The sequence below is a fragment of the Maniola jurtina genome, chromosome 3 (assembly GCF_905333055.1).
Source record: "Maniola jurtina chromosome 3, ilManJurt1.1, whole genome shotgun sequence".
Classification (NCBI taxonomy): Eukaryota; Metazoa; Arthropoda; class Insecta; order Lepidoptera; family Nymphalidae; genus Maniola; species Maniola jurtina.
The window spans coordinates 10,596,584-10,624,365 of NC_060031.1; the positions used below are offsets into that span (position 1 = coordinate 10,596,584).

Here is a 27,782-nt window from a genome sequence, read left to right on the forward strand (position 1 = left end):
AATGAAGATAACACCGTTATTTTCCATGTATTTCAGTAAAATATTCCGTCCTTCACGTCTATAATAAACCATGACCTTACAATTACTAGCTATGATTCGTGTCTATTAGCCATGAAATTAAAATAGCGTTGAATTTGCGTAGGTTTCACTACTAATTCACATTACTCAACCTTAACCGAGATCTGTTTAAATTATATCTTAAAATGTATCAGTAATTTTTAATGGTAGGCTTATACTTACTTTTATTTGCAGCGTTTTCCCTTTTAAACTTTTTTTGCGCCTCTCGAGTTCCCTGCGGTTGTAAGATATTGGAAGTTATCGGTCTCATGGATATTCTTTGAAGACCACTACCCGGAAGTAGAGTTGTGACCACTCTCTTCGGCCCGTCACTATCAGGGCTTCTTTGATATTGGCCATAACTCTCCTCGTTGTCTGCATCGATGTCCATCAGTTCTTCAAAATGTTCAAAAGTTTCCAAATCTGAGTCCAGTTCACTACGAGAATCGTGAGAATTCGGTTGATAAAATGACTCAGAATCTCGTCTGCTACCTGACTGTTTAGATTCGGGCGACGAGAAGCTTCTTAGAACATAACTTTTATTTGGACCGCTTGGTTGAATTTGGTCCTTTTGCGGTGCAGGGGAAGAATTACTTCGAGGCAGATGACTTTTTGGAGCCTGCATTTTGCGTTGCTGTTGCTGATTCGTTCTGGTTGCGATCAAACTTCTGCCACGCCCTGCACTTGGAGCCAAGGGCGGTTCTTTTCGGGGCATTACAGTTTTGCTTGTTGGAACGTGTTTCTAGGACCTGTAACCACTTGGGACTGGGAATTGATCATAATACGAGTAACTCTGCCAACTTACGCGTGTCCAGTTCTTGATGATCGAATTACCATATCGGGTGGCAAGGCCGGATCCAGTTGATATATAATCTGATAAGCACTAGTGAGCACGGAACTTACAAATAATATTGTTGCTTCACATTGCAACTTGACTAGGTACCTACTTATTAGATTTTCACCTACGCAGATATCAGGTAGGATCAAAATCATCAACGTTTTCGAACTTCCCGCAATCGATATGTCACCTCACGGCTCACCCGTCACTAGACACTAGTATTTCTTCGAATAACTTAAAAATATATGTACATAAGTAATTTAGAGAACACAATCGTTAAGTTTTACGGAATAGGCGGTCCACGCGTGGTCTGGCGGTTAAAAGACTGCGTTGTTCAATGGGACTGAGCTTACGCTACGTTTTGAAGACGCGTAGGTTCAGTTAAGCTCAGGAGGTGGACAACTTTCCCTTTTTTTTTGGTACCTTGAAGATAATTCATTAATAACGACATTTAAAAGAACCACACATGCATGCATGACACACCTACAATCAGTTGCAGCAATGATTTTATCGTTTCGTTCTCTAATTAAATGTGATTTATGGCATTTTGATGAGATAATTAACGTGGTTCGTCAGCGTGGTAGATTCGTGATAGATTACACTTTAACTTTGAGTAAAATATTTCAACAAGGACGAGCTTAAAGCATGTTTACTCTCTCTCTCTTTACTCTTTAGTGCTCTAGACTCTTCAGTATTTAACTTACTCCTGTAAGTTTTAAGTAGGTACATAAGTATCAGTAAGAAATTGATTTAAATATGCTTTGAATAAACTTTTTGCCTGGAAGGCAAATTCTGCGCCTTTATAAACTTCTTGAATGATCAAGACTCAAGTGACACTTATTCGGAATAGTTTTTCTACCGAGAAGAACTAGGCAAGAAATTCGACGGAACAAAACAAAAATGCTCGTATCAAAAGTAGGTAGCGCCATCTTTGTAAGATCTCACAAACTAGTGTTAACAAGGTTAGGTGGACTAAACACCTAACTGGAACTTCTGAGGTTTTCCGCGCGAAACAATTTCTGTTAATGTTACTAGATGGCACGTTAAAATAATGTTGAACAATTATTAAAAACAATAAAGGAGCAAAAACAATTTATCAGCGCAGGCGCATGTAGCAAGAGTAGCGAGATTGCTTTGTCATTTTACCTTGTAGGTAAAATCTATACTAATAAATAAAATTGGAGTGTCTGTCTGTAATTTCGAAATAACTACCGTATATTAAGGTCATATGGTTATTTGAACGATACTATAACTGAATCACACGTTTTTAAAATTTTTGTCTGTCTGTCTGTCTGTCTGTTTGAAAAGGCTAATCTTGGGAACGGCTGAACCGATTTTGACGGGATTTTCACAGACAAGTAGAGAATTGACCAGGGAGTAACATAGGCTACTTTTTTAACCGACTTTCAAAAAGGGAGTTGTGTTTTTCTACCTATGTACACTGAAATCTCCGAGATTTCTGAACCGATTTGCGTCATTTCTTTTTTAATCGATAGAGGAACTTTGTTTCATAAAAAATTTGGAGTCCAACTCCTCAATCCTGATGCTGCAGGGGATCTGACCAATCCACGCGGGCGAAACTGCGGGCATCAGCTAGTGTATAATATAGGAATAAGGTATTTACAACTTTGTTTGAATTGTATAAGGATGCTATTTATTAATTTATTCTACCAATTCATGGATGAAGTAGTAACGAGCTTGCTGGAAGTGCTGCTTGGTTTACGATAATGATAATCGTTATCGTATGGTCAAATCAATGAGTTCCCACCTGAGTTTTTAAAAAAACCTAAATCCACATCGACGAAGCTCTAGGCATCATAGAAGAGTTCCCAGAGCACATTTTTAACCCCCGACCCAAAAAGAGGGGTGTTATAAGTTTGACGTGTGTATCTGTGTGTCTGTGTATCTGTGTATCTGTGTATCTGTCTGTGGCATCGTAGCGCCTAAACGAATGAACCGATTTTAATTTACTTTTTTTTGTTTGAAAGGTGGCTTGATCGAGAGTGTTCTTAGCTATAATCCAAAAAAAATGGTTCAGCCGTTTAAGAGTTATCAGCTCTTTTCTAGTTTTCTTGTAGTAAAGAAGGTTATATAACCGTTAGGTTCATAATATTATGTCAATTGACAAATGTCAAGCTGTCAAGATGGACGTTGCCTAAATACATAATTATTTATTTGAAAATGATGTTTTGGAAAACTCACATACTTAAGATCGTAGGTGCGGAATAGTTCAGCCGTTTGAAAGTTATCAGGTCTTTTCGGTCTTTTCTAGTTACTGTAACCTTCACTTGTCGGGGGTGTTGAAAATTTTTAATTTACACTTGTTAAAAACTAAATCCACGCTGACGAAGTCATCTAATAATGTAGGAAACAGAAGGTAAATGTTTTCTTGGAGGCGACTATATGCAATTTTAATTTAGAACATCTCACACCGGTTTCTTCAAATAACATCAAAGGCGTATAATTTTCCAGAACTAGGTATTTTAACACGTTTATGCAAAATAAAAAACCTGATCTTGCAAGTAATGAGTTCTTATGTAGTACTACACAAAGGTATCTATCTGAAATCATTGTTCAAAACTCGTTTTTCCACTTTTCGTACTGTTTTGTTCGCAAATTAGATTTAAGTAGATACCTACTACCTACCTAATATTCTTAAAAATAATATTATAGTCAAACGACAAACTTTTCCGCTTCTAAGTTTGACTCGTCTCGGAGAGGGGTCTCTGCGTCACTCGCTCCATACAAACGTAGTTCCAATTTCGTTTGAATATTAAGGAACCAAAGTCCATGAAATTTTGCAGACATATTCTAGAAACTAATATCTATGCCTGTGGTTTTCCAGATTTCTGTTAAAATATTCGGTTTCAAAGTTACGCGGTCTTAAAAATTCACATACAAATGTTTGAGCTCCTGTAATTTTGAAACTGCATATTTTTAGAAAAATCTAAAACACCACAGGCACAGATATTAGTTTCTAGAATATGTCTGACTTTGGTTGCTTAATATTCAAATGAAATTGGAACTACGATTGTATGGAGTAAGTGACGGAGAGAGCCCTGTTAATAAAAGTTCGAACCTTCGAAATTTTATAATTTTGGTTAAATATACGAGTAAGTACCTATCTAAACTTATAGTCAAGACCTCTTGCTACAATTTTTAACCGACTTCCAAAAAAGGAGGAGGTTCTCAATTCGTCGGGATCTTTTTTTTTTTTTTTATGTATGTTCCCCGATTACTCAAAGACCCCTGGACCGATTTGGAAAATTTTTTTTTGTTTGAAAGGGTATACTGTGCAGGTGGTCCCATATAAATTTGGTGAAGATCTGATGAATATCTTCGGAGATGGAGATTATTATATTTGCATGCCAGAAATGGTTGAATACACTGGACTCATTGTATTATGCTATTTATACCACCTTTTGTCAGTATTCAGCAAATAAAGAATTTGATTGATTGATTGATTGATGGAGAACAGAACTCCTCAATGGATAAGAGCAAATTGCTCGCGATTACTGTAATAGCTTAGTAAACAGTAGGGTTTTAACTGGGTATAGCATATTATAGTACAGTGGGGCCACTAAAAATTGTGAAATAAAAAATTTTCAAAAGAAAAATAAAACCGACTTCAAAAACCAAAAACACTAAAAAGTAGAAAATAATTTTTGTTTAGCTACACATGTAATGTACCTAGGTATGAAGTCGGGCGAGCTTCACTCTTGGATTTCTAATTTTGTTTTAATATGCTCGCTCGACTTTATACCTAGGTACATTACATGTGTAGCTAAACAAAAATTATTTTCTACTTTTTAGTGTTTTTGGTTTTTGAAGTCGGTTTTATTTTTCTTTTGAAAATTTTTTATTGAGCCAATTGCCACAAAAACAAGTACATACAATAATTACACTATGGGCTCAAAATACATAATATTACATGGGATATCTAATATTCCTATATCATGTAAGCTTTTATGCATAACTTGTGGCACTGAGTTAGGTAGGAACTCTGTTACTTAGGCAAAGTCAGAATTTTGCATAAGTAACTCAGAGTTCTGACTTTACCACCGATATTTAAAACATCTCGTAGATAATTTTTGCGGTAGTTGAATATTAGTTAAATGGGCTCGGTTGTCTATTCTATTTTTATCTAATTAAGTAGATAATATAAGTGTGCAGGTTAGACGAGTTCCACACATAACATCCTCGGTATAGAATTGACGTAATCCTCAGGCACCTATAGGTACATAATATTATTGCGAATTTTCACTTTCCACATCGGATATTGCTTTTAATTTACAGTTTTTTTTATCCAATCGAAGCCGCCAATGTCATTGATTTATCAAGCTCTTTCCATGTCCATGGTGCGAAATTCCGTACGAGTGTCTGGATTTTTTTCATCATAACACTTATGCAATAAGATTTACCGTTTCTTTTGACATCTTAAAACTGCTAAAATTATAGGTATAAGACAATGCTATGCCGTTCCGTTAAAAATTATTAGAGGCTTATAATTGAAGACGGAGATATCGACGAAGTCAAATGGTCACAGGTCACGTCCAACGCGTCGTCAATATGGACGTGCCGCGGAGATGTTCCTGCACAAGGTGACTTAGAAAAAAAAACCAAATTAAGTAAAAGAAAAAAAATTAAGGTTCTCGTCATCGTCGTCGTCGTTAACTAATAGATGAACACTGCTGTCTCTTATAGGGATTTCCAGTTTTCGCACCTTTACCTTCCTCAGACTCCAATGTCTATCGGTTCTTCGATCTGTTTCTCACCCACTTCACTTCAAACTTCAACTTCGCAACCCGTTGAACTATGTCGACTACTCTTCTATAGAACTCTTTATTTCTGATTTGATTGTTCAGGAACTCTGTGGAGAACCCACAGAGCTCCTGAGATATAGTATACTTCCTCCATCCATGCTTTGCTGAAAGTGAGATATATAAAGAACTAGAGGATGCCCGCGACTTCGTCTGTTTGATTTTCCGGGATAAAAGTTGCCTACGTCAATTACAGGGACGCAAGCTACCTCGGTACCTTTCATACAAATCGGTTAATCGGATTGGTCTCTAGGAATCCCGTGGGAACGCTTTGATTTTCCGGGATAAAAAGTAGCCTATGTCCGTCCCCGGGATATAAGCTGACTCAGTATCAAATTTCGTCAGAATCGGTTAAACTGTTGAGCCGTGAAAAGGTAGCAGACAGAGACACTTTCGCATTTATAATATTAAGTATGGACTATGGATTATTATAAGTATAAATTACCGCGCTACTACAACGCGGGCGGAAGATACCTATTGTTTTCCAGAAGTTTTCTATAATAATTAAATTATTATTCTTGAAGACTTATTCTTGATGGTGCAAAGATACAGCCTATGTTGAAATGCTGCCCTAGATCACCAAATAGTGAAATTCTAACGCAATGACGTGTTGCTTTTTATAAGTGCTATTTATAATTCACGCGTATTCAGTTAATTATTTATCTAATCCTTTCAATGTTCATAACCATTAGCAATTTACACGAACTCAATTTACTAAGTTACACGCAACGTTCCCTTCCTAAGTTAGACGGTTAGACGACCGGGCGTTATACAATAAGCTAGCAGTAGTTCGACGCACGCGCAACCCAAGTACCGTGGCCTATCGGTGTTGCGAAAACCGTGACTCGGTAAGCGAATTTATGATTTATAATTAACTTTTATAACTTCAAGTTAGTTTAAGTTCAAGTTTGCTATGAATTTTTAGCATTTTAATAAAAACGTTTTGAACATGAGATGATTAACAATATTTTCTAAAGGAAAATCATAGGAATAGGATAGACCGGTTGTTAAAGTAACAAGTGAAATCAAATTGGAAAATCTTGTTCTACCTGTAGGTATCAATAAGTTCAGGTATAACCGTAAGTAAATTATTGTTTTTATACTAGTGAGCATTGTGAAAACTGGAAAGCAAGTTTAAGTAGCGTCACGATTGGCAATTGTACTATTGTACGTGTACATTGTATTTACTACCTATCTATTAAGTGCTTATGTCATAAATCAAAAGGTTTGTTTACCAAAACGAGGAAAGATTTATTTAACGAATGCTTTTCTACCTACTCTACTACCTATCTAAGCGCTGATATGGTAGCTGCCTCCTAATCGGGGGTCTGGAGTTCGATCCTGTACTTGCACCTGTAACTTTTCGGAGTTATGTGCGTTTTAAGCAATTAAATGTATCAACATCGTGAGGAAGCCTTAGAGTTCGTCATAAATGTTCTCAGAGGTGTGTGAAGTCTGCCAATACGCACTTGATCAGAGTCTTTTCATTCTGAAAGGTGGCTCGTGCTCAGTAGTGAGCCGGGTAATGGGTGGTGGATTATGATGATTATCTATCTTACACACTACATAAAATATGTGAGTAATTTATGTTAATTTTAATGCTTGTTTCACTCTTTATCTTGATTCCTATTACACTTATTCTACTCCTCGCTAAAAATAGTTCTTTTTTATTACAATTACTATTAAGTTAATATCTAGGTATTACGCGAATCTTAATTTGATCTGTTGTTAATTTTGGCCATCTTTTTGTATATTTCTCTCTTCATTTTGATTTTAATATGGTAATGTGTTTTTTGTTTAATTTATTTAATTTAAACTGTAGAGACTATCGTTTTGCGAATTACGATCTTTTGCATTGTTGCAATTGCAACAGCTGTGAATCGGTCAAATGACTTTGTGTTACGATAATAATTAATTAATTAATTAATTATGTTACACTCTTTCTGTCAACGAGGTATCAAGTTTATATAAGTTTATCCTTAGTTCTATGGTCATTGACTTAAACTTTCAGAATATTGTAGTTTTTTTTAATTATAGTTTTTTTTTAGTTAGTTAAAAGTAAATTTAAACATCTTTAATCTTTCTAAAAATGTAAGTACTTACTTACTTAATTTCTAATTTCTTGATATTTTCATAATCTTACATCGTATAGCATCGTCATCTCATTCTATTTGCTTGCTTGCAATTTTCTCTAACTTTCATGTACTGTAATGGAGGGTCTATCAGTACATATCTGGATGAAATAATAAGTCTTTCTAAATTACTTTGCATTTAACTTATTCGGGTTACCGTGATCTAATCGCGGAATTTGTCAATTAACTCTACAAATAGGGCAACTTTTTGTCCGTAGGTTAAGTGTAACAACTTTTACGTAAGATCTAGGTCGCAGAAGGTAGACGTGATAGAGGTATTATAATATTGTTACCAAAGTTTTTTATTTTTAACCCCTGACCCAAAAAGAGGGGTGTTATAAGTTTGACATGTGTACTGTGTATCTGTCTGTGGCATGTAGCAGGTAGCTCCTAAACTAATGAACCGATTTTAATTTAGTTTTTTTTTTGTTTGAAAGGTGGCTTGATCGGGAGTGTTCTTTGCTATAATCCAAGAAAATCGTTTCAGCCGTTTGAAAGTTATCAGCTCTTTTCTAGTTATTGTAACCTTCACTTGTCGCGGGGGTGTTTTAAATTTTTCATCTACACTTGTTATATATTTTTGTTATTGGATAAGTAGGTATACCTAAGTATTTGCTCATATATTTTGTGTGGTTCGTTGGTAGTAATTTTTATATTTAGTAGTAAAAGTAAGTTTTAAAGTTTCTGACCAGTAGGTAATAGTAGTAGTAAATAGTAGAAGAGAAGAAGATGAGTGCAAAAGCCTAGATGATACTCGTAAAATTAGGATTGCTTTGATCGATTGCTTTGATGCACACTATCGTGGTTTCATTAACAATATGAAACCAATAGGTAACATTTCATTTACAATAAAATAATCACAATTTAAAATTATATCTGACTCAGGAAGGTACGTAAAAAAGAAGATTTATCAAAATTGTAACTACACAGAACGTGATTAACTATTGGTTCTATTTACATAAATAAACTAGCACAAAATAGTAGTAATATTTACAAGAAATGTAACGGTGGCCAAGACATTCAAAAGGTAGTGTGAACATTCAAAATAAATGCTACGGTGTTGCGTAATCCGTAACGATCTGAAAAGCAAACTAATACAGAAACCATTTGATTTCGTAACTTTAGATGATTACGACGTTAACAACTTGAGATCGAAATTCGAAACTACTTAAAAGGTTCTTTTAAGGCAGTATGTGTTAATTTTTGATGACCAATGATTTGAGGTTGTTGATGAAATTAAAGCGGTTTTGGATGCATTTCATAGCTTGTTTAACAGGGCTCTCTCCGTCACTTACTCCATACAATCGTAGTTCCAATTTCATATGAATGTTAAGCAACCAAAGTCCATGAAATTTTGCAGACATATTCTAGAAGCTAATATCTGTGTCTGTGGTGTTTTAGATTTTTCTAAAAATATGTAGTTTTAAAATTACAGGGGCTCAAAGATTTGTATGTGAATTTTTAAGACCGCGTAACTTTGAAACCGAATATTTTAACAGAAATCTGGAAAACCACAGACATAGATATTAGTTTCTAGAATATGTCTGTAAAATTTCATGGACTTTGGTTGCTTAATATTCAAATGAAATTGGAACTAAGTTTGTATGGAGAGAGTGACGGAGAGACCCCTCATAAGAAATTTAACAGTTATATTACGTCGTAACTCGTAAGTAGTTTAACTTTCTGGTAAAAATTTACATTATATATTATATAAATAAATATACATACTTAATATAGTTTATAGGTTAAATTCAAAACAATAATAACTTGAGTCTTTGGTTTCTTCGTGTTCGTAAAAATAATTATAAAGTAGTATAAGATCTAATAAGTCTTATTATTTTTATTTCACTAATTAAGACAGTATTTTAAACACAAAAGTGAGTACCTAATGTTTTTACGTACCTTTACCAGCTGAAATGTTTAAATTGGCCCTTGACCCAAGCTATCAAATAAGTGAAAGAAAATAAGACACGTCTGGCTCTACCGGGATTTTGGACCAACAGGAAACTAGCTAGATATTAGGTACTCGTAAGTATAGGGTCAATCATTCACGCGCGAGTAATTGGATCAAATTTTTTTTATTGATAAGTTAACTTTTATAAATTGTAATTGATCTACATTCGCTGTTGTAAGATTCTTAAGTTTTCCTACTTATTGTAAACTAGCTGACGCCCGCGACTTTGTCCGCGTGGATTTAGGTTTTTCGAAATCCCGTGGGAACTCTTTGGTTTTCCGGGATAAAAAGTAGCCTATGTGCTAATCCAGGATATTATCTATCTCCATTCCGAATTTCAGCCATATCTGTCCAGTAGTTTTTGCGTGAAGGAGTAACAAACATACACACACACACACACACACATACAAACTTTCGCCTTTATAATAATATTAGTGTGATACAAAACACAGAACTTTGTTTGAACCTAAGTCAATTCTGCTTGATTTACTTTCACTAAGTACATAACTGCGATTATATTCTGCGTTATTGTATCGCGTAAAACGTTATTTAAGTTTTAACAGAAGATCCGCGACTTGCATCACTTGTTACGAAATGTTCTTGTTTCTATCTTCTATTTAAGTATCACCTCACACCTCATGCACTGAACCTAGGGTGTTACATTTAGTTATGTTATATAGTACAGTTCGACAACTGACAAGTTAGCTTTTCTTGCAACTTCGCCAAAATGTGAATCCGCATAATATTTTCAGGAATAATACATACTCGCAACCCTCTAAGTACCAAATTATCTTGGAGCCCTTTCATTAGGATCGCCTTGTAGTGCCGTGACAAGGTAACAAGCAGATAGTAAAACATACACACTTTCATTTTCATTTAATATTCAAGCAAGCGAAGGGTCTGCCTGCGAAATTCTAATTTTATCTATTTGATACAAAGATAACTTACATCCTAGGTATGGACACAGGCTACTTTTTTTCGGAAAATCAAAGAGTACCCACATGATTTAAAAATACCTAGGGGACTACGAGGACCAAGTTACGGTTATCATCACACACTTTCTACAAAATGTTATCTAAACATAATCTTGTACTTATTTTAGCAGTAGCTACTTACCTTATTACTTGATTGAAAATTAAGAACGTCACAAAGCAAAATTACGTAAAAAGTGTGAATTATAAGCGCGTGAATGTAACACCTGTTTTACGCGCTAGTTGATCTGCGTCTGGGATTTTAGTAGGTATGCTATGACGTATGCAATACTCGTCGCATAGTAATGAAAGTGATAATGCAGCCGGAACTTGGTAACTTGAAATGGGCTTGGCAGTAGCACATTCTATTCTTGGTAATGGTATATAGTACAAAAACCGGCCAAGTGAAAGACCTCCACCGATCTGAGAAAAAGGGCTTGACAAACAGGCATACAGATAGAAAGGTAGATAGACAGACAGATAGGTAGACGGACAACGAAGTGATCCCATAAGAGATTTCTTCTTTTTGAGATATGGACTATGGAACTGTAAAAAACAATAAATGATAATAATTATTTAATGTGCCTGTTTCTTTACTGTTGTTGTTTGTTTGTTTGTCTTGTAAGAATAAATAATTTTTATTTTTATCAGCTTTAATTTACTAAAATTTTGTTGCTTGAGTCTATAACGGTGCCATACCTACTTGAAGAAAATAAAAAATCTTTTATTTTTATTCGCTTTGCCTTGAAAAGCAAGTCACGAAAAAGACATTATTAAAACTTTGACTCCCACACTTTCATATTACCAAAGTAGCTACTTAATATTATTTTTCTTTTTTGAATACAGGTACATACAAAATGGCGTCAGAAGTGAACGAGTGGTACAGAGGCAGGAAGGTCCTCGTGACCGGCGCCTCCGGCCTCATGGGCAAGGTGCTGATCGAAAAGCTTCTATACAGTGTGCCCGACATTGGGTGCGTGTATGCCCTCGTCCGTAGCAAGCGAGGCAAGACGCCCGAATCAAGGATCGAGGATATGTGGAAACTACCTGTACGTATGAATGCTTATTCCAAAACATGTGCAAATTCCGGTCAATATCAATTCATGATAACGATCGATTCGTGTCGAAATTCTACATGGTTAGTGTAATATATACAATGTTAAACTACATGCGTTACATATACTTACGCCAATTCGAGAGCCAAAAGAATCAAAAAATCGGATGCTCAAGACCGGGCAAGCAACGTTAACTCATGTCGGTAGGGTTACCGATCGCTTCATTTTCATAGTTTAGTTAACTTTCCACCAGAGTTAAAATGAACTGTGAGTCTAGACAAGCTATAGAAGATAGCCCACATTAGAATATTTATTTATAAATAGAATGTCCTGTTTGTACTAATGACGACCATGTATATTACACTGTAAAATAACCCAAGGTTATTTTTCGATATGCAAGTTCTGTTAATCATTTTATAATAATAGCAAAAAGTTTTCAACTCGCATAACATAGATAATCATCATTAGTATCGTGATCAGCCCATCGCTGGCCCACTACTAAGAACAGGTCTCCTCTCAGAATGAGAAGGATTTTAGACCATAGTCTGATAAGCTGGCCCAGTCTAACAAGCGTAACTTCAAATGTGATGTAAACGTTTTATTTTGCTTCAGTTGTTCTCACGAATAAGGGAGGAGAAACCGCATGTAATGAAAAAGGTTGTACCAGTTACGGGTGATATATTGTACGAGGAACTCGGCATTGAAAAGGCTCAGTTAGAGGAAATTTATGAAGAGGTATGGAAAATGTTTCTATCTTGCGAAGATTTATTTCGCACACCTTGTATATGTTTCTTTAATTTTATTGTATTTACTTCTATTATGTTTATTTTATCAATATTTAGAATTAGTAATACATATATTTGTGTTAGTTAATGATTTGAGTATCTACAGGATCTAGGATAAGGGTTTCAAAAGCGGCTCGAAAATAAAAGCAAAAATAATTAGTTTTGACTAGAATTTTTTAAAGCCGTGTAATTTTATTTATACCTAGATATTAAATTTTATACCTAGCTAATAATAGCTAAATAAATAAATAGAAAAATATCAATGGTGATTAATGGTTAGTAGTCAGTAAGAAACTTTAGTGCTACGAGTACCAAATAGTTAACTTTTTGCGTATTTTTTTTAGTATCCACGTAAATAAGTACTTACTTCAGTCAAACAGTTTCTACAAGATATTGAATATTTAAAAAAAATTTACTAATGTTTTTCAAATGATTATTGAATTTAAAATTTAAATGTTTGCTGCTAATGCTGCTATATCTGTTCAAGATTTTGACCTTCCTTTGTAAAACAATGAGACGTTTTCCTGTCATAATGTTAATAATGGTATGACTATGTTTTTATAGTTTAGATACTAGTAGATTATATTGATAATAATTTATTTTAAATTAGACGATGCGTGCTATTCTTTCGCCAGGATTTCCCGTGCGAACTATTTAATTTACCGGGATAAAAAGTAGCCTATGTCCGTCCCCGGGATGCAAGCTATCGTTGTACCTACCAATTAATAATAATAGTTAAATATTAGGTACCTAGGTATATAGGTAGGTAGTAACCAAGGTATTGCCTACATATGGAGGAAATACCTAGGTTTTTTGTACGCACTGAGGCAATTTCGCTGTAGCGTAAGCGTAGCAAAGGCTACTGGCGGTAACTAAGGTAGGTAGTACGAGTAAAGGTAAACTGAGTGAAAGCCGTTTGCAGTCCTATGTCGGAGCTAAACCATATAATTCACATTTCACATAGATGCCGTGCAAGAGCAAAGAGAAATCGCGTTGATGCAATACCTAATTGCGTTATTCCACTTTAAATTATTTGTATGGCCTTATTTTATTATTTTAACGACTTGTCATGGTCTTGTAAAATCAAACAATCATCTCATTTCTAAATCAAATAATATGATAATTTTACAAGCACGAAACACATATTATGACATAAACAAACTGTTAACTGACTTAACAAAAAACGACGTAAAGATGAAAAAATATAAGTATTATTAGTAGTATTATTTACTGTAAAAGAGATATGAAGTACCTAAAAACCGGCCGAGTCAGACTCGCGTACCGAGGGTTCCGTATTCGGGTATCTTATCCGACATTTTGGATGATAAATCAAAAACTATTATGCATGCAAATAAATAAAAAGTGATGTAACCCACAAACTCACGGTTTTCAGATTTATTCCTTTACTTGTGTTAAAAGATCTAATTAGAAAGAGGAACCATTACCCTGGACTTCGTCTGTGTTGGTGTTAGCTGGCGGGCGTGCTCTGCCTTTCTGGAGTGTTTTTTTTGTTAAAACTGACTGGAAAGCGCTCTAAGGGGGTGCCGTGCGTATGCCGGCGAGTGCTGGCTGGCTGTATAGTTTAACTAACTTGTTAAAAATAACTAGAAACTTGACATTGGCTAATCTTTGTAAAGCCATACGAGAGAGAAAAAAAAAACCATTACCCTTAAAACAGATTTTCGTCTTCGCTCTATGACTCTAGGTTAGTTTCTAATACCGTCTTGTTTTCCTTCTTACAGGTATCAATAGTGTTCCACTTCGCCGCCAGCCTCCGCTTAGAAGCACCTCTTAAAGAAGGTCTGGAGATGAACACCAAGGGAACACTCCGACTTTTAGAGATGGCCAAGAAAATGAAGAAACTCGTCTCGTTTGTGCACCTTTCTACCGCCTTCTGCTATCCTGATTATGAAAGAATGGCTGAAAAGGTGACTTATTGAGTTTTATCTAGATATCTTGTTGGGTTGTGTCTTATGAATTTTTTAGCTTAAAACAATGAAAAAAAGGGTTGACATGTTCAATTTCGGACTAAGTATTTTTAGAAAATGTTCTTGATTTTATAAAATCTGATTATTATCTTTCAATGGAATTTGTGTGTCTTGGTTATCAAGAATAACTTGGTTATTAAGGCAATAGCCTTGTAATGATATCTTATAGGCTATGCGGACAATTTTTTTCAGTTTGGTAACTCATAGCATTTAAAATCATTCGTTTAGAAAATTCGCAAGTTTTTGGCAATAACTAAAAAATATTTATTGCACTTAACGGTTTCTTAGTTTTTAGTAGTCGGGTGTCAATATAAATTATCCATGTAAATACCGATACAAGCTAATTAAAAATATATTTAGGTACACGCCCCGCCTTCAAACCCTCACGAGGTGTTGCGAGCCGCAAGCTGGCTATCGGAAGACCAGCTCAACATACTAGCGCCATCGTTGATGCAGTTGCATCCTAACTCATACACGTACTCCAAGAGGCTGGCTGAAGCGTTGGTGAAGGAGAGCTACCCGGATATACCCACGGTCGTAGTGCGACCGAGCATAGGTTTGTTATCACCTATTGCCCTTATATACCAGCTATTAAATACAGCCCTGCATTAGAGCCGGTTATCCTAATGGAAAAACGTCTCAATATACGGCTTGATGCACCGTTATGTCATATGTAGAAGCTTTTTTAGTCTGGTAGGAGGCTTTGGCCGTGGCTAGTTACCACCTTACGGGCAAAGCCGTGCCGCTAAGCGATTTAGCGTTGCGGTACGATACCGTGTAGAAACCAAAGGAGTACGGTTTTAATGAAAGCCATGGAACCCCTTCCAGGTTAGCCCGCTTCCATCTTAGACTGCATCATCACTTACCATCTGGTGAGATTGCAGTCAAGGGCTAACCTGTATCTAAATAAAAAAGGAACATAATGTTGCGGCGCGGCGTCGTAGAAACGACACCAATGTATTCTACGATGCTATGTTTGAGATAAAAATGAACCCTTATAGTGTCAAATACCCATTCTTTAAATTAAAAAAAACCTATTTGTTTTTTTTAATTGCAAATTTTCATATTCCAGTAACTCCAGCCTACAAGGAGCCGACCCCCGGTTGGGTGGACAACCTGAACGGGCCGGTCGGGCTGATGATCGGCGCGGGCAAGGGCGTCATCCGCTCCATGCACTGCTACGGCCACTACCACGCCGAGGTCATCCCCGTGGACATCGCCATCAACGCCATCATACTCATCCCCTACTACATTAACACCAAGATAGACAGGTACGATGAATCTTCATACTTTCTAGTTGACTACAGTCGATAAGTCGAAGAATCAGTGGACATTGACCGTGTTAACCTTCACCCCCGCTTTCGCCCCAACTGGCCAAACAATCTATTTTGTTAACTGACCAAACAAGTCCGTGTTGTGTAAAGAAAGACAAAGTTTGGCAAAAAGTTAAGTGCTTTTAATGAGTGAGCTAAAAAAGAGAAGGTTATCAATTTTATGCATAAGTATTTATCTTTTTAAATATTGAAAAATTATATCCTGCAGGCCTGCAGAAATACCAGTCTTTAATCTAACTTCTGGCGATGATAGAGACACGACCTGGAAGGAGGTCCTCGACGTGGGGAAGGCAACAGTGAGGAAGTACCCCTTCGAAGGTCCGCTGTGGTACCCCAACGGAAACATAAGGCACAATAAACTAATACACGAACTCTGCGTGTTCTTCTACCACATCGTTCCAGCTTATCTAATAGACTTCCTGATGCTTATATTTGGACAGAAGAGATTGTGAGTACATATATTTAAAATATCCTCTTCTCTAAGGGAAAGGCAGAAAGATCTTTGTTAGCTTCATAGCTAGGTTCGCCAATATGCATTATTCTGAGATACCATTTATCCCGGAAAATCTAAGATTTCACATGATTAGAAAAAACTTAAAGCCATGCAAATAAAGTTGTGGCCATCAGTCATCAAGCTTTCAGCTTGAACCGTTTTGGGTCTAGAGAAACTAAAAAATCATTTTCAGATATTCCACCAGAGTGAGGTGCAGGTGGTCAGCTAGTTATCTTATAAATACAAAGAACTATTTGCTAACGTGGTAATAGCCTAGTGGTTATAATGTCGGCCTGCTAGTCGAGGGGTCCAGGGTTCAACCCGGAGCAACTTTTCGGAGTTATGTGTGGGTTTTAAGCAATTAAATATCCCTGCTTGCTTTAACGACGAAGGAAAACATCGCGAGAAAGCTGCATGCCCAAGAGTTCTTCATAATGTTCACAAAGGTGTGTGTCAGTTAGACAATGACCAAACCCTTCTCATTTTGAGAGGGGACCCGTGTTCAATAGTGAACTGACGATGAATTTTTGTTGATGATGATTTGCTACCTATGTTAACTAGCTATTAAGTCACTCAATATTTCATCATTTTTCGTTACAGCATGGTGCGCATACAGAATCGTATTTCAGTGGGTCTGATGGTCCTACAATACTTCACTACACGCGAGTGGTGGTTCGACACGCACAACTTCAAGGCTCTAGCGACCAAGCTGAACCCCACGGACTTTGCGACCTTCCCGATGAATCTGAAGATCATTGAAGTGGGGCCCTACATCGAGAGCTGCATGATAGGCGGCAAACTGTACTGCTTGAAGGAGAAGTTGGAGAATCTACCGAAAGCGAGACTGCAGAATAACATGTAAGATTTTTTGATGGATAATGGGTTGTGCTTGGTTGTTCTAGCAAACATGTTGCTGTTACTAATTAGACCTATCGGCAACCTTTTATAAAATGGTTTGAATGGCAAGAGTCTTGTAACGAATCTACTTGTAGCCTGTCAACGGATCGAAGATCTTATACGAAAAAAAAGAAATGTATCCCTCCCCTAACACAGCCAGTAAAATTCGTGGGGTTTTAATCAACGACACCGTTGAGCTATTTGAAGCTTTATTTTTATATTGATTATTTCTATATTTTTTTTGTTTCAGATTATTCGTCTTGGATTTTCTAGTGTCTGTATTCTTCCATCTACTCGTTGTGTACTGGATGGTTCTACTGTTTGAACCTCTAAGACATCTGCTCTCATATGGTGGACCCTTTGTGAGATATTTACCTCTCGTCGGAAAAGCTGTATTCAGGGATGAATGAAGAAACCGGATTCTAATATTGACAGATTTTTTGAACATCGGTGCCAAATTGCCTGTTTATCGATATTCTACAGGATATACTTATTTCAGAGGGTGTGCCCAAGAACAACGTGACTTGGTTTGTCCTTCACCTTTCCACTATCAAGCTGCAAGGCATCGTCAAGTTCTGCACCCGTACGTAGACGAAATTCCTCGTACAAAGCAATTTGTCTCCTCGTTTCTAATTCACACCGCTAGGACATGGAACGCCCTTTCGACGTCAGTTCTCCCCTCAACTTTTAATATGAGTACCTTTGAAGACAAGAATGAATAGGTATCTTCTAGGCAAGCGCGGTCCATCTTAATATGCTGCATGATCACTTGCCAGCAGGTCTGAATGCAGCCAAGCGCTAGTCTATAAATTAAAAAAAAAACAAGATCAGGTTGCATTGTTAGCTAGCGGTAATAATATCTTAAGCGCCGTATATCACGCAAACTGTGAAAAGGGATTTGTTTACCTGTTAACCATCACCATTCTGAAAACTCATTTTAAGGAATGAAGTTTTTTTTTTGTTCACTTGGCCAGTGTGGTGGACTCTTTTCATTCTGCGAGGAGACCCATGTTCAGGTGGGCCGACGATGGGTTGAGATGATGATGATGAAGAAAATAAGATTGTCATCATACATTTAGTATACTAAAAATGCTTTGCTTGCAACTGGTCTCGAAATGCTCAACGTTTATAACTCTAGATAACAAATGTAGATGTTATGTATTTACAGGACATGGATAGGGCTCTTAAGTACAAGCTCTCAAATACACAAAATATCACATTTGTATTAAACAATCCAGTTCATATATAATGTGCTTGTGAGTGTATCTATGTTTAAAATCTAAATTAAGTAAGTATAATATCAATAGATAATAAGTTAGTTTTAAATAAGCTTTAATTGTTGTAAGTTGGTATTTTAAAAGTTATTTTTAACTGTAGCTACCCCCCTACATATCGTACCTACCCTTGTATTTCCCTACCTAATAAATAAAATCAAACTTATGTCGTATTTGTTTCCTAATTTAATAAATAACTACATGATCGAGTACAGTATACCTATGCACAGGCGCTTAGTATTATTGGTAAGTACCTACTTATTTACTATATACATTATACACAATACCTAGTAACCAACGTAGTATGTAGGTATGTACATGAGCATTGTTTTTCCAATCCAAAATGGTCTGTTTAGATAACGATTTATTATATTTCCGTAAACGTATGTACATTATAAAAAATTCAAGGCGGTTTTGTCAAAGCGACATTTACATAATTATGTAGTAACTAAATACGGCGTATAGGTTTGTTAGTATAGCTAAATTGCGATTCGCTGCAAAATTCACAGAACTCGACCTGATAAGTGATAAGTACCTACTTACATAATATAGTTCGCCGGCAATAATTAACTTGTCTATAATTCTCCTACACTAATATTATAATTCATCAATCAACAGCGCTGATATTTCATAGGATGTTTTTCACGGAAAGTGATTTTACAATTTGTGCACTTACAATGCTACTTACATTTTATCTATATGTTTTTCTCTTTCTAACAGAGAGCGATGCAAGTGTTCTCGCTCGCTTCTTTAGCGTCTTAGCTTGGGTCGATGACCATACGTGAACGAAATTTAAAAAATAAATGGTGTTTTTCAAAATTTGTAAGATTTCGCTTCGTGATTTAAGCTTGAATACTACTACTTTTTAAGGTTGAATTTGTTACATAAATGAAAACGTTTTTCACATGATTTTTCATATTATGCTTCTTGCGAAATGGTGCATCCCTTTTATATAATAGACGTTGAATGACTACGTGTACCTATCCACATATTTATGCCAAAAAGATGGGGTTGAGAAAAACAAAGAGTTACAAAACTATTTTAATAGGAATAAGCGTATTTTTTTACTAAATATCTAACTATATCTTTTTAGGTAGTACCTATTATATTACCATATAATTTACTATCAATTTTCATAAACATAATATTATTAACTACCTAAGCACCTAAAGGAATATAAAATTCACACTGGTTCACATTCTTCATTCGTTTCTTTGATAATTTTAAAAATGCTTTTTTTACGTTCTCCACCACAGGATTGTTGCCTTTATTTCCTAAAACAAGAATAGATTTTATTAATCAATTAAGTAGCTACGTAAGTTGGTAACTACCACTTATCTTTAAAGTAAAGCTAAAGAGATCTGAGATCATTACAACCTACTCCTGCAGTGGAAAAGCTTTTTTGCAAAAAATGATAAAAGAAAAACCAAGTCCATAGAAAAATTTAGAATAATTAAGTAGGTAGTTTGGAAAAAAACTGGTTGGAGTCGTGGTGCGATGCGTGCACGTTGCGTGCGTTTATTGCGTCTATTCTTCGTGGCCTGGCACGATTCACGATCATCTAAATGAATTATGAATCCCTATCAAGTTGATGCTCTACCGAAAAAGTCGTAAGTAGGTAAGTATCTGCTGCCATTATAGCCTTACGTGTTGTAAATTGTTCCATATCTAAGCTCCCTATAAAGCCAAACAGAGCACTGCGAAAAATCACACGTGGAATTTCGCTGGTGCAAATTCAATTCCGCATTTTGTTGGTTCTACCCTAAAAGATTTTAGACCAACAAGCGAATGCATTTTTCAGCTAACTCTGGACTAAAATTACGAGTGTTTAGACACTTTTACACCAAGTATGTGCGAGGGTATGAAGATGGGAGGGATGTGAAACTCAATACTCACCAAGCGAGTCTTATTTTTATTGTTTACTAGCTGTGCCCGCGACTTCGTTCGCGTGGAATAGTGACTTTTCGCGCTTTATATAGCTACGGACGCTCAGGCGCGAGGCGCCGTGATTCTTTAAATTGACATAACTTTTTTATTTATGAACCGATTGACATGAAATAAACACTAAATCCTAAGTGAAGCTTACTACAATATATTAGTGAAAACCGTATCCAAATCGAATAATCCGTTTCTGAGATTAGCGTGCACAAACACACAGACAAACAGACAAACAGACAAAAAAAAATTAATTACAATTTCGGGTTCGGCATCGATATAATAACAACCCCTGCTACTTTTTTTTTATATATTTCCATTGTACAGACACCACTTTTCTACAATTTTATTATATGTATAGATATATATAGATATCTTAATTCGCAAAAATATGTACTTACTGTAAGTACAAGTAAGTGATAAGTGTAGTAGAGATAAAATCAATGTGAAGAAGTCATCAGTGACTAGGGTTATCACTAAAGTAAAAGTATAAATGAATATTAATAGATAAGTATATACATATTATTATACCTAATAACAATTATTTCTTCATAGGTATTTGTATATTAGTCAGTTGAGAAACGAGTGTTTTATTCTATACAAGTGTGAAGATGTATTTGGACTGAAAAATTGGCATGCATTGTGAAAATTTGCAATCGGCGTGCAGTTCAGACTATGTGCTGTGTGTGTGTGTGTGTGTTTTAACTGCATGCCGATTGCAAGCCGGCTGCGTGGAAATATGCAGTCGGCAGTTGTGCAACTGCTTCTCAACTGCAATGTTGCAATGTTGCAATCAGCTTGCAGTCCAAATTAATGCAGTTTGTCTGACCTTAGGCTCTAGATAAACAGCATTAATTAGTTAAGGTCTACCTAGAATTTAAGGTGGTATGAGGTCATAAGAGTGTTTTCTGAGCACCTTATTGCCTCATAGAGGATGGGTACAACCAAAACTCTACGATCAAAATAGATAGGTACCGGAGCTCTAGTTATGGCATACAAGAAAGTAAGCGAAAAAAAGAATTTCTATGTAAAATTAAATTTTATATTGTATTATTTTTATGGCATCTTATATTAATAACAACATAAAAAATTAAATGAGTAGGTAAATGCTGTCGAGCAATGGTTTACAACTTTTCACAAAAGCTTTGGATTTCAAATGCTGACTATTTTTTTTTTTTGCTGACTACTTTGCCAAAACAATAATTCTTCATCATCACAATAAAAATAATTTAAACGAGAAATACTTTATATCTATGTATATTGAAACTAAGTACTAAGTACCTATAAATAATTTGCTAGGCCCAAAAAGTTTCTAAATAAAAAACCGACACATACGATAGACAAAATGGGGGACTAAGTTCGTCTAACGTATCTGTACCGATTAGGTCAGCGACAAAGCTGGAAATACGGCGCGTGGAAAAACACGTGTGGAATTGAGATATAAGCTAAGCGGAAATTCAGTTCGATTCTGTGACGACAGGATAGAGTAAGCACTTCAGTAAAGTTATCAAATATCACGTCAATCGGACAGTGCGGTTCCACTACATCATGGCCGGTGTCTTGCCCACCAAGATATATAACGTTTTCCTCTTTTTAATAACATTGTAGGGGAATTCCACGGGCGTATTTCCAATCATGGAAATTTCTCTAGATTCGTCTGTTATCCACAGAATAAAATTGTATAGCATTCTGTCAGTATGTGTAGGCAGTCTGAATGTACGTCGGTACATTAAAACTCAAATGGCACTTTCAAAAGATGGGTGTTTTATACGTATTGATAATAAGTGGTTCCCTATTTTCAAAACTCTAATCTCTCTTCAAACTAAGGCACATTAATAGATAATGATTATTATAATCCAAAAATAAAAACTTTAGGATAGCATCCTCAATCCTTACAGTAAAAATTGACTCTTAATTTGCATTTTCGTTTGTTTGTATCTTTGGACTACAGATTTAAATATTTTTATTTGCAAAGTTTAAGCGTATTATATCGGAAGAAGCAGGTTTTAAAAGACAGACAGACACGTATGGACGGATTATGTGCAAAGGCCCAAATACACTTGAGACTTTTCACTTCGCTTGGTCAAAAATTAGAATTTGAAAATAGAGAGCGACTCATCGAACACCCTGTACATTCATGACATTGAAATCATGCTAAGGTCTACTGTCTACTCCCAACATGCCAAGCTTACGGTTTAATCGGTTTGAAAACTTCGCCGAACCTTAGAACGTAGCCCGTGCTTAAAATATCAATTTCATGTTCGCATATGAAAAACAGGTTAGTTCCGCAACTGATGTCATTGAGCTGGCCGTTGTAGAACATCGAACCGCACTTTTCGTTCTCTCCGCCATCGGGCTGGCCGCCGCCCCATTTTGAATAACCGCTGTTTCGTAATGTCACACCTGAAAGAAATTTTTGAACTGCTTAAAAAATAAGGAAGCTATGTATTTGACCCGTGTGTGTAGGTCCGCGATTAGTTTATCTAAAGACCTTTGAACTGATTTTGATATCTTTTTAACCCCCGACCCAAAAAGAGGCGTGTTATAAGTTTGAGTGCGTATCTGTGTATCTGTCTGTGGCATCATAGCTCATAAGCTAATGAACCGATTTTAATTTAGTTTTTTTTTGTTTGAAAGGTGCCTTGATCGAGAGTGTTCTTAGCTATAATCCAAGAAAATCGGTTCAGCCGTTTGAAAGTTATCAGCTCTTTTCTAGATACTATAACCTTCACTTTCATGATGACTTCACTGTCGGGGGTGTTATAAATTTTTAATTTAAACTTGTTAAAGAACAAGGTTATGGCTTTATTAAATTTTCATGTTATAATTTAACGTAATACAGGACCCAGGACCTTTAACATATTACAGGGTCTTTTTATCCAGTTAACCTTTTCATTAAGGAATTTTCACCACATTATGTAAATAATAAATGATCACTTCCTACAATTCGAAACCATTGTCATCATCGATATTATTTGATTAAAAAATCGCAACGTGGAAATTCCGACCACGGTTTTACGAAACGGTTTTACCGACTACACGTAAGTACACGTAGCAACTCGGAAAGATTTTGCAGTCAATAAAAAAAAGATTCCGATGAATTGAGAACCTCCTCCTTTTTTGAAGTCGGTTAACAAGTCAAAATCACACATTTTGAATTGCATAGACAAAATGCTTACTATGTAGGTATCTGTATAAAAGAAGTTATCATAATTGCGACCATCTATAATTTTAAAATCACTCTCTATCAATTTTTTTGGTTTTTAAAAATATCATCTAAGTACTTAGTTACCTTTTATAGTTTTCCAGACTTGGTTATTATTCTTGAATCCTAAATGAACCGCTCCTCTTAAGTAGTCGCCTTCCACCTTGTCTTTTGGCGCTCTGTTCGTCAAGTTGGATAGGAACGTCGCCTCCTCGTCATCGTTGATTATTGCTAAGTACGATTGCTCTGAATCGCACACTTTGTATGCTTCCGTCCAATTCGTAGGGTTAAGATGGAATTTGTAGCACCTGCCCTTTTTCTCGTTGAATTCGTATGCTTGAAATTAAAGAAAATCGACTGTCAATCAATCTGTTAAAATAGAATAAAATAAATCAGCTTGTTTGCGTTTACTATTTTCGTTGAAGTTTGATAAATCATCATCATCACCATCATCATTAGCCTGTTGGACATAGGCATTTCCACCCACTTACCACCACCTTCCACCAGTTTGATGAATCAACTGATTACGTAGTCGATTCATCAAACTGTAGGTAGGTATTACCAGAATAGGACGTAATATTATTGTTTTGATACAGGAATAATATTATTTGTTTGTATTTAATATCATCCATAGATTCGGGTAGGCACGACGTATACGTGGTATAATAAGTCACTTTATAAAAATAAAATCTATAAATACACATTAGATTATACTTTGACCCGCCACCAGTTCAACACGTCGAACTTTGAATGTAATTCTGTTCTGTTACAGTACAAGGGTACCGCTATTATTTTTAAAGATGTTACCCATATCGATATTTTCAGGAAGTCCTGGGTTCAATTCGACACTTCAAGTTCTAACTTTCGAAGTTATGTACGTTTTAAGGATCACTTGCTTCAATGCAGGCTGCGGCGATAAAGAAAACATCGAGTGGATACCTGCATGTCTGAGAATTCTCCGTAATGTTCTCAAAGGTGTGTGAAGTCAATATGCACTTGTCCAGCATGCGACCCGAGCTCAGTATCTACTGAGCTATTCATGGGTTGGACTGATAACGATAGGTTTTTGATGATTTTTTTTTTAATTTATAGATTAGTGCTTGACTGCTGCAATCAGATCTGCTGGCAATAAAGCCTAAAATGAAGCGCGCTTGCCTAGAAGATGCGTCTTCTCTCTTGACTTGAAGGTAGGTCTATTAAAAGTGGAGGAGAAAACTGATGCCGAAAGGGCGTCCCATATCCTAGCAAAATCAGAAACGAGGTGGCAAATCACTTCGTACCCGTATCAGGAATGTTGCAATAATTATTCCACTCCAAAGTTGAGAGGGTCTTCTTGCATATGAAGGGGAACTTCTTCTCGCAATTGTCGTCGTTGAGCGTGCCATCACGACGCATCACCACACAACCCTCAACACCACCAGCGTCGTTCGGCTCTCCCGGACCCCACTTGGAGTACACTTCCGCTATTGGAATACCTGAAAAATAGATAACCTTCAGTTACATAGACCTCATCTACCATCTGATCTCTCTATGCAATTTGTTTTCGCTAAAGTCACGGCCTTCAAATCCTAATCCTAATCCAAATATATATTATGTCCTAATTAATATTTTAAATGTGAAAGTGTGGATGTTTGGATATTCGTTACTCAATCACGCAAAAACTACTGGACAGATTTGGCTGAAATTTGGAATGGAGATAGATTATACCCTGGATTAACATATAGGCTTCCTTTTATCCCGGAAAATCAAAGAGTTCCCGCGGGATTTTGAAAAACGTAAATCCACGCGGACGAAGTCGCATGCATCAGCTAGTAATTGATATATTCTACAACAAGTATGTAAAAGACTTAATGCAAACAATAGGTATAAATTTAATATTCTTCATGTGCCTCATATCAAAGTGATAACGTCCGGTCTGGGCAACTTTGACCTCTAGAGCGTGTACGATTTGATAATTTATTAAATGCAAATAAATACCGAGAAGAAGACTACCTCTAAAATACATGTTTAGATAGGTACCATATAACTACAAGTTTTCTCAATAATTTTTACACAAATTAAGAGTTTCTTTCAATGATACTTATAATATTATTAGATATTATTTAGATTCTAAATAATATTAATCCATATAATAATATTTTATAACGAGTATGTCAACACATCTCTTGTGATCATGGTGTCGGATAAAGGCTTTTTATTCCGGAAAATTAAGGAGTTCCAGTGAGATTATTAAAAACCTAAATCCACTTGAATAATAATAAAAAAGATTCCGACGAAATTCCTCCTTTTTTAAAGTCGGTTAAAACTTAGATTTATTCTTAAGAAGTTAACGTTAACAATTTGCATGGGAGCAATCTTCTTCAGTTCAACGGCTTAGGAATCAGGAGACGAACTCAATAACTGAAATCCGCTGAAACGCAGATTTTATAGAACTACCATGTTCTGGAAACTAATATTTACCCCTAACGCAAATTTTTTGCCTAGTTTCAGGCGAAAAAAATAGATGCTATGTATAAAACATGCCTATAAATTCTTTGAAAAAAAAAATGTAGAATGGTTCACTCACCATCAACAGTTTCAAAAACCTCTTTAACGTTCGGTGTCGACACCCCTATAAATATCCAACTAAACGGTTGCGTGTTGTTCCAATATTCAGTGACAGCAGCGGCTTCGTCTTCATCTTCAGGATAGAACATCAAGGCTCCCTCCATTTCGCATTTGAGCTTCGCGTCGTCCCACGACTTGTGCAGAGTATGAATCTTGTAGAAAGCTTGTGTTGCCTCCAAATATTCGTAATCCTTCCGGAAGAACTTCACACTCGGTTGGGAATCTTAAATTACACACCATCATAAGCTTTAGATTTTACAATTATATAGATACCATAGAGAATAAATGCAATCTAAATATTTTTTTAATTTAATTCTGGTTTGTTAAATAATAGGTTCGAGTATATCTGCTGGTGTTTACTACCGAAGCCGAGGAGGCCGTGTGTCGCGTTTGTTTGCTACAAAAATATTTCGAAAGAACTCATCTCTAGCATCCAAATTAATGTAAATTAAACTATAATTTTATGTAAATACGTCTGTTTTACAATATCTCACACTGGTGTTCCACTACACATCTGTACACATAACTTGTTTGACACTTCTACATTATCTAATCTGAATTCTGTAACATTGGAACTTTGCGAATAAATTGACGCAAAACATCATCAACAGTGAAAAAGTTCGAAACAAAGGATTTGCGAAACGCCCCGTTTATCGTGATTTTATTACAAAACACTTATTTACTTACAAGTTAAATGAGCAACATACTGCACAAGGATCAAAACAAATAAACGGTTGCAAGAAATCATTTTGCGAGAATGATTTAAACTTTACGAACACACGTATGGTTGGAATGTTGCCGCCAACACGAGTGAGCGAGGCTAATCAAACTAAGAAGATTCACTTCACGAGAAACAGGAAAATAAAATGGCTAACTCGGATTCACGTTCGTTATAATAATAATAATTGTAATCTTAATTTACGTATAAATAAGTAAAATTAAAAGGTCTGTCTGTTATCTCAAAATAATACTCTTTTTTTATCATAGAAAACAAAGAGGCTTATAATATGAGAATAAAAAAAGGTGTTTGAATTAGTTTGATATCACAAACAGACACGCTAATTTATTTATCTCTGTATATGTATCTTTTGTAAAACCTAATCATAATATGGCCAGTATGGATTTATTTCCTCTAGGAGATGCACGTAGCAGCTCCTACAAAAGTTTGATTTGATGTTTTCACATCAAAATGCTACAACGCAATCCGCGACTCTACCCGCGCCTTGCAGCAGTGCATACTGGCGAATCAGAGGAAAAGACTTCTTACTAGGTATTAGAATTTAAGTACCTATTACGTTTTCTTATATATGCAACTACGTTATCATCATCATGATCAACCCATCGCCAGCCATACTAAGGACGGGTCTCCTTTTGGAACGAAAGGATTTTACGGTATCGCTGGGAAACTCAAAGGTAAAGCCAAAGGTAAAGGTAAGG

At 35.9% G+C, this 27,782-nt stretch overlaps 3 protein-coding genes across 6 annotated transcripts in view; 1 reads left to right on the forward strand and 2 right to left on the reverse strand.

Annotated features, from left to right (window-relative positions):
* Window positions 1-787, reverse strand: part of LOC123880800 (NAD(+) hydrolase sarm1) — a 92,839-nt gene extending 92,052 nt beyond the window's left edge. The window contains exon 1 of the mRNA XM_045929107.1: window positions 241-787. Within this exon, the coding sequence (XP_045785063.1) occupies window positions 241-772 (532 nt within the window). The 5' untranslated portion in view covers window positions 773-787. The remainder of the gene's footprint in view (window positions 1-240) is intronic.
* A 5,672-nt stretch (window positions 788-6,459) lies between these two features.
* On the forward strand, window positions 6,460-18,762 carry LOC123880802 (putative fatty acyl-CoA reductase CG5065). Of its 3 annotated transcripts, none has more exons than XM_045929121.1 (9): window positions 6,460-6,563; window positions 11,619-11,821; window positions 12,440-12,562; window positions 14,355-14,540; window positions 14,961-15,156; window positions 15,673-15,871; window positions 16,143-16,382; window positions 17,028-17,285; window positions 17,575-18,762. In XM_045929121.1, the coding sequence occupies exons 2-9, from the start codon at window positions 11,630-11,632 to the stop codon at window positions 17,732-17,734; spliced, it is 1,554 nt and encodes a 517-aa protein (XP_045785077.1). In that variant the 5' UTR covers window positions 6,460-6,563; window positions 11,619-11,629; the 3' UTR covers window positions 17,735-18,762. The 3 variants fall into 3 exon arrangements, with proteins under 3 accessions (XP_045785077.1, XP_045785078.1, XP_045785079.1); XM_045929122.1 differs by having other exon boundaries at window positions 6,482-6,565; window positions 11,623-11,821; XM_045929123.1 differs by lacking the exon at window positions 6,460-6,563 and adding an exon at window positions 6,646-6,794.
* Window positions 18,539-27,192, reverse strand: LOC123880803 (macrophage mannose receptor 1-like). 2 transcript variants are annotated; one of them, XM_045929125.1, is made up of 6 exons: window positions 27,033-27,192; window positions 26,305-26,568; window positions 25,019-25,213; window positions 23,826-24,074; window positions 22,756-22,936; window positions 18,539-19,872 (listed from the first exon to the last, which is right to left on the reverse strand). In XM_045929125.1, the coding sequence occupies exons 1-6, from the start codon at window positions 27,091-27,093 to the stop codon at window positions 19,866-19,868; spliced, it is 957 nt and encodes a 318-aa protein (XP_045785081.1). In that variant the 5' UTR covers window positions 27,094-27,192; the 3' UTR covers window positions 18,539-19,865. The 2 variants fall into 2 exon arrangements, with proteins under 2 accessions (XP_045785081.1, XP_045785080.1); XM_045929124.1 differs by lacking the exon at window positions 18,539-19,872 and having other exon boundaries at window positions 22,266-22,936.
* Window positions 27,193-27,782: the final 590 nt, after the last annotated feature.

Coding starts and splice junctions, on each gene's coding strand:
- LOC123880802 (XM_045929121.1), top strand. CDS start 11,630: ATGGCGTCAGAAGTGAACGAGTGGTACAGAGGCAGGAAGGTCCTCGTG. Junction 14,541..14,960: donor ATGAAAGAATGGCTGAAAAG/GTGACTTATTGA, acceptor AAATATATTTAG/GTACACGCCCCGCCTTCAAA. Junction 16,383..17,027: donor ATATTTGGACAGAAGAGATT/GTGAGTACATAT, acceptor TTTTCGTTACAG/CATGGTGCGCATACAGAATC.
- LOC123880803 (XM_045929124.1), bottom strand. CDS start 27,093: ATGATTTCTTGCAACCGTTTATTTGTTTTGATCCTTGTGCAGTATGTT. Junction 25,214..26,304: donor GGTTTTTGAAACTGTTGATG/GTGAGTGAACCA, acceptor TCTATTTTTCAG/GTATTCCAATAGCGGAAGTG. Junction 22,937..23,825: donor AGTCTGGAAAACTATAAAAG/GTAACTAAGTAC, acceptor AATTTCTTTCAG/GTGTGACATTACGAAACAGC.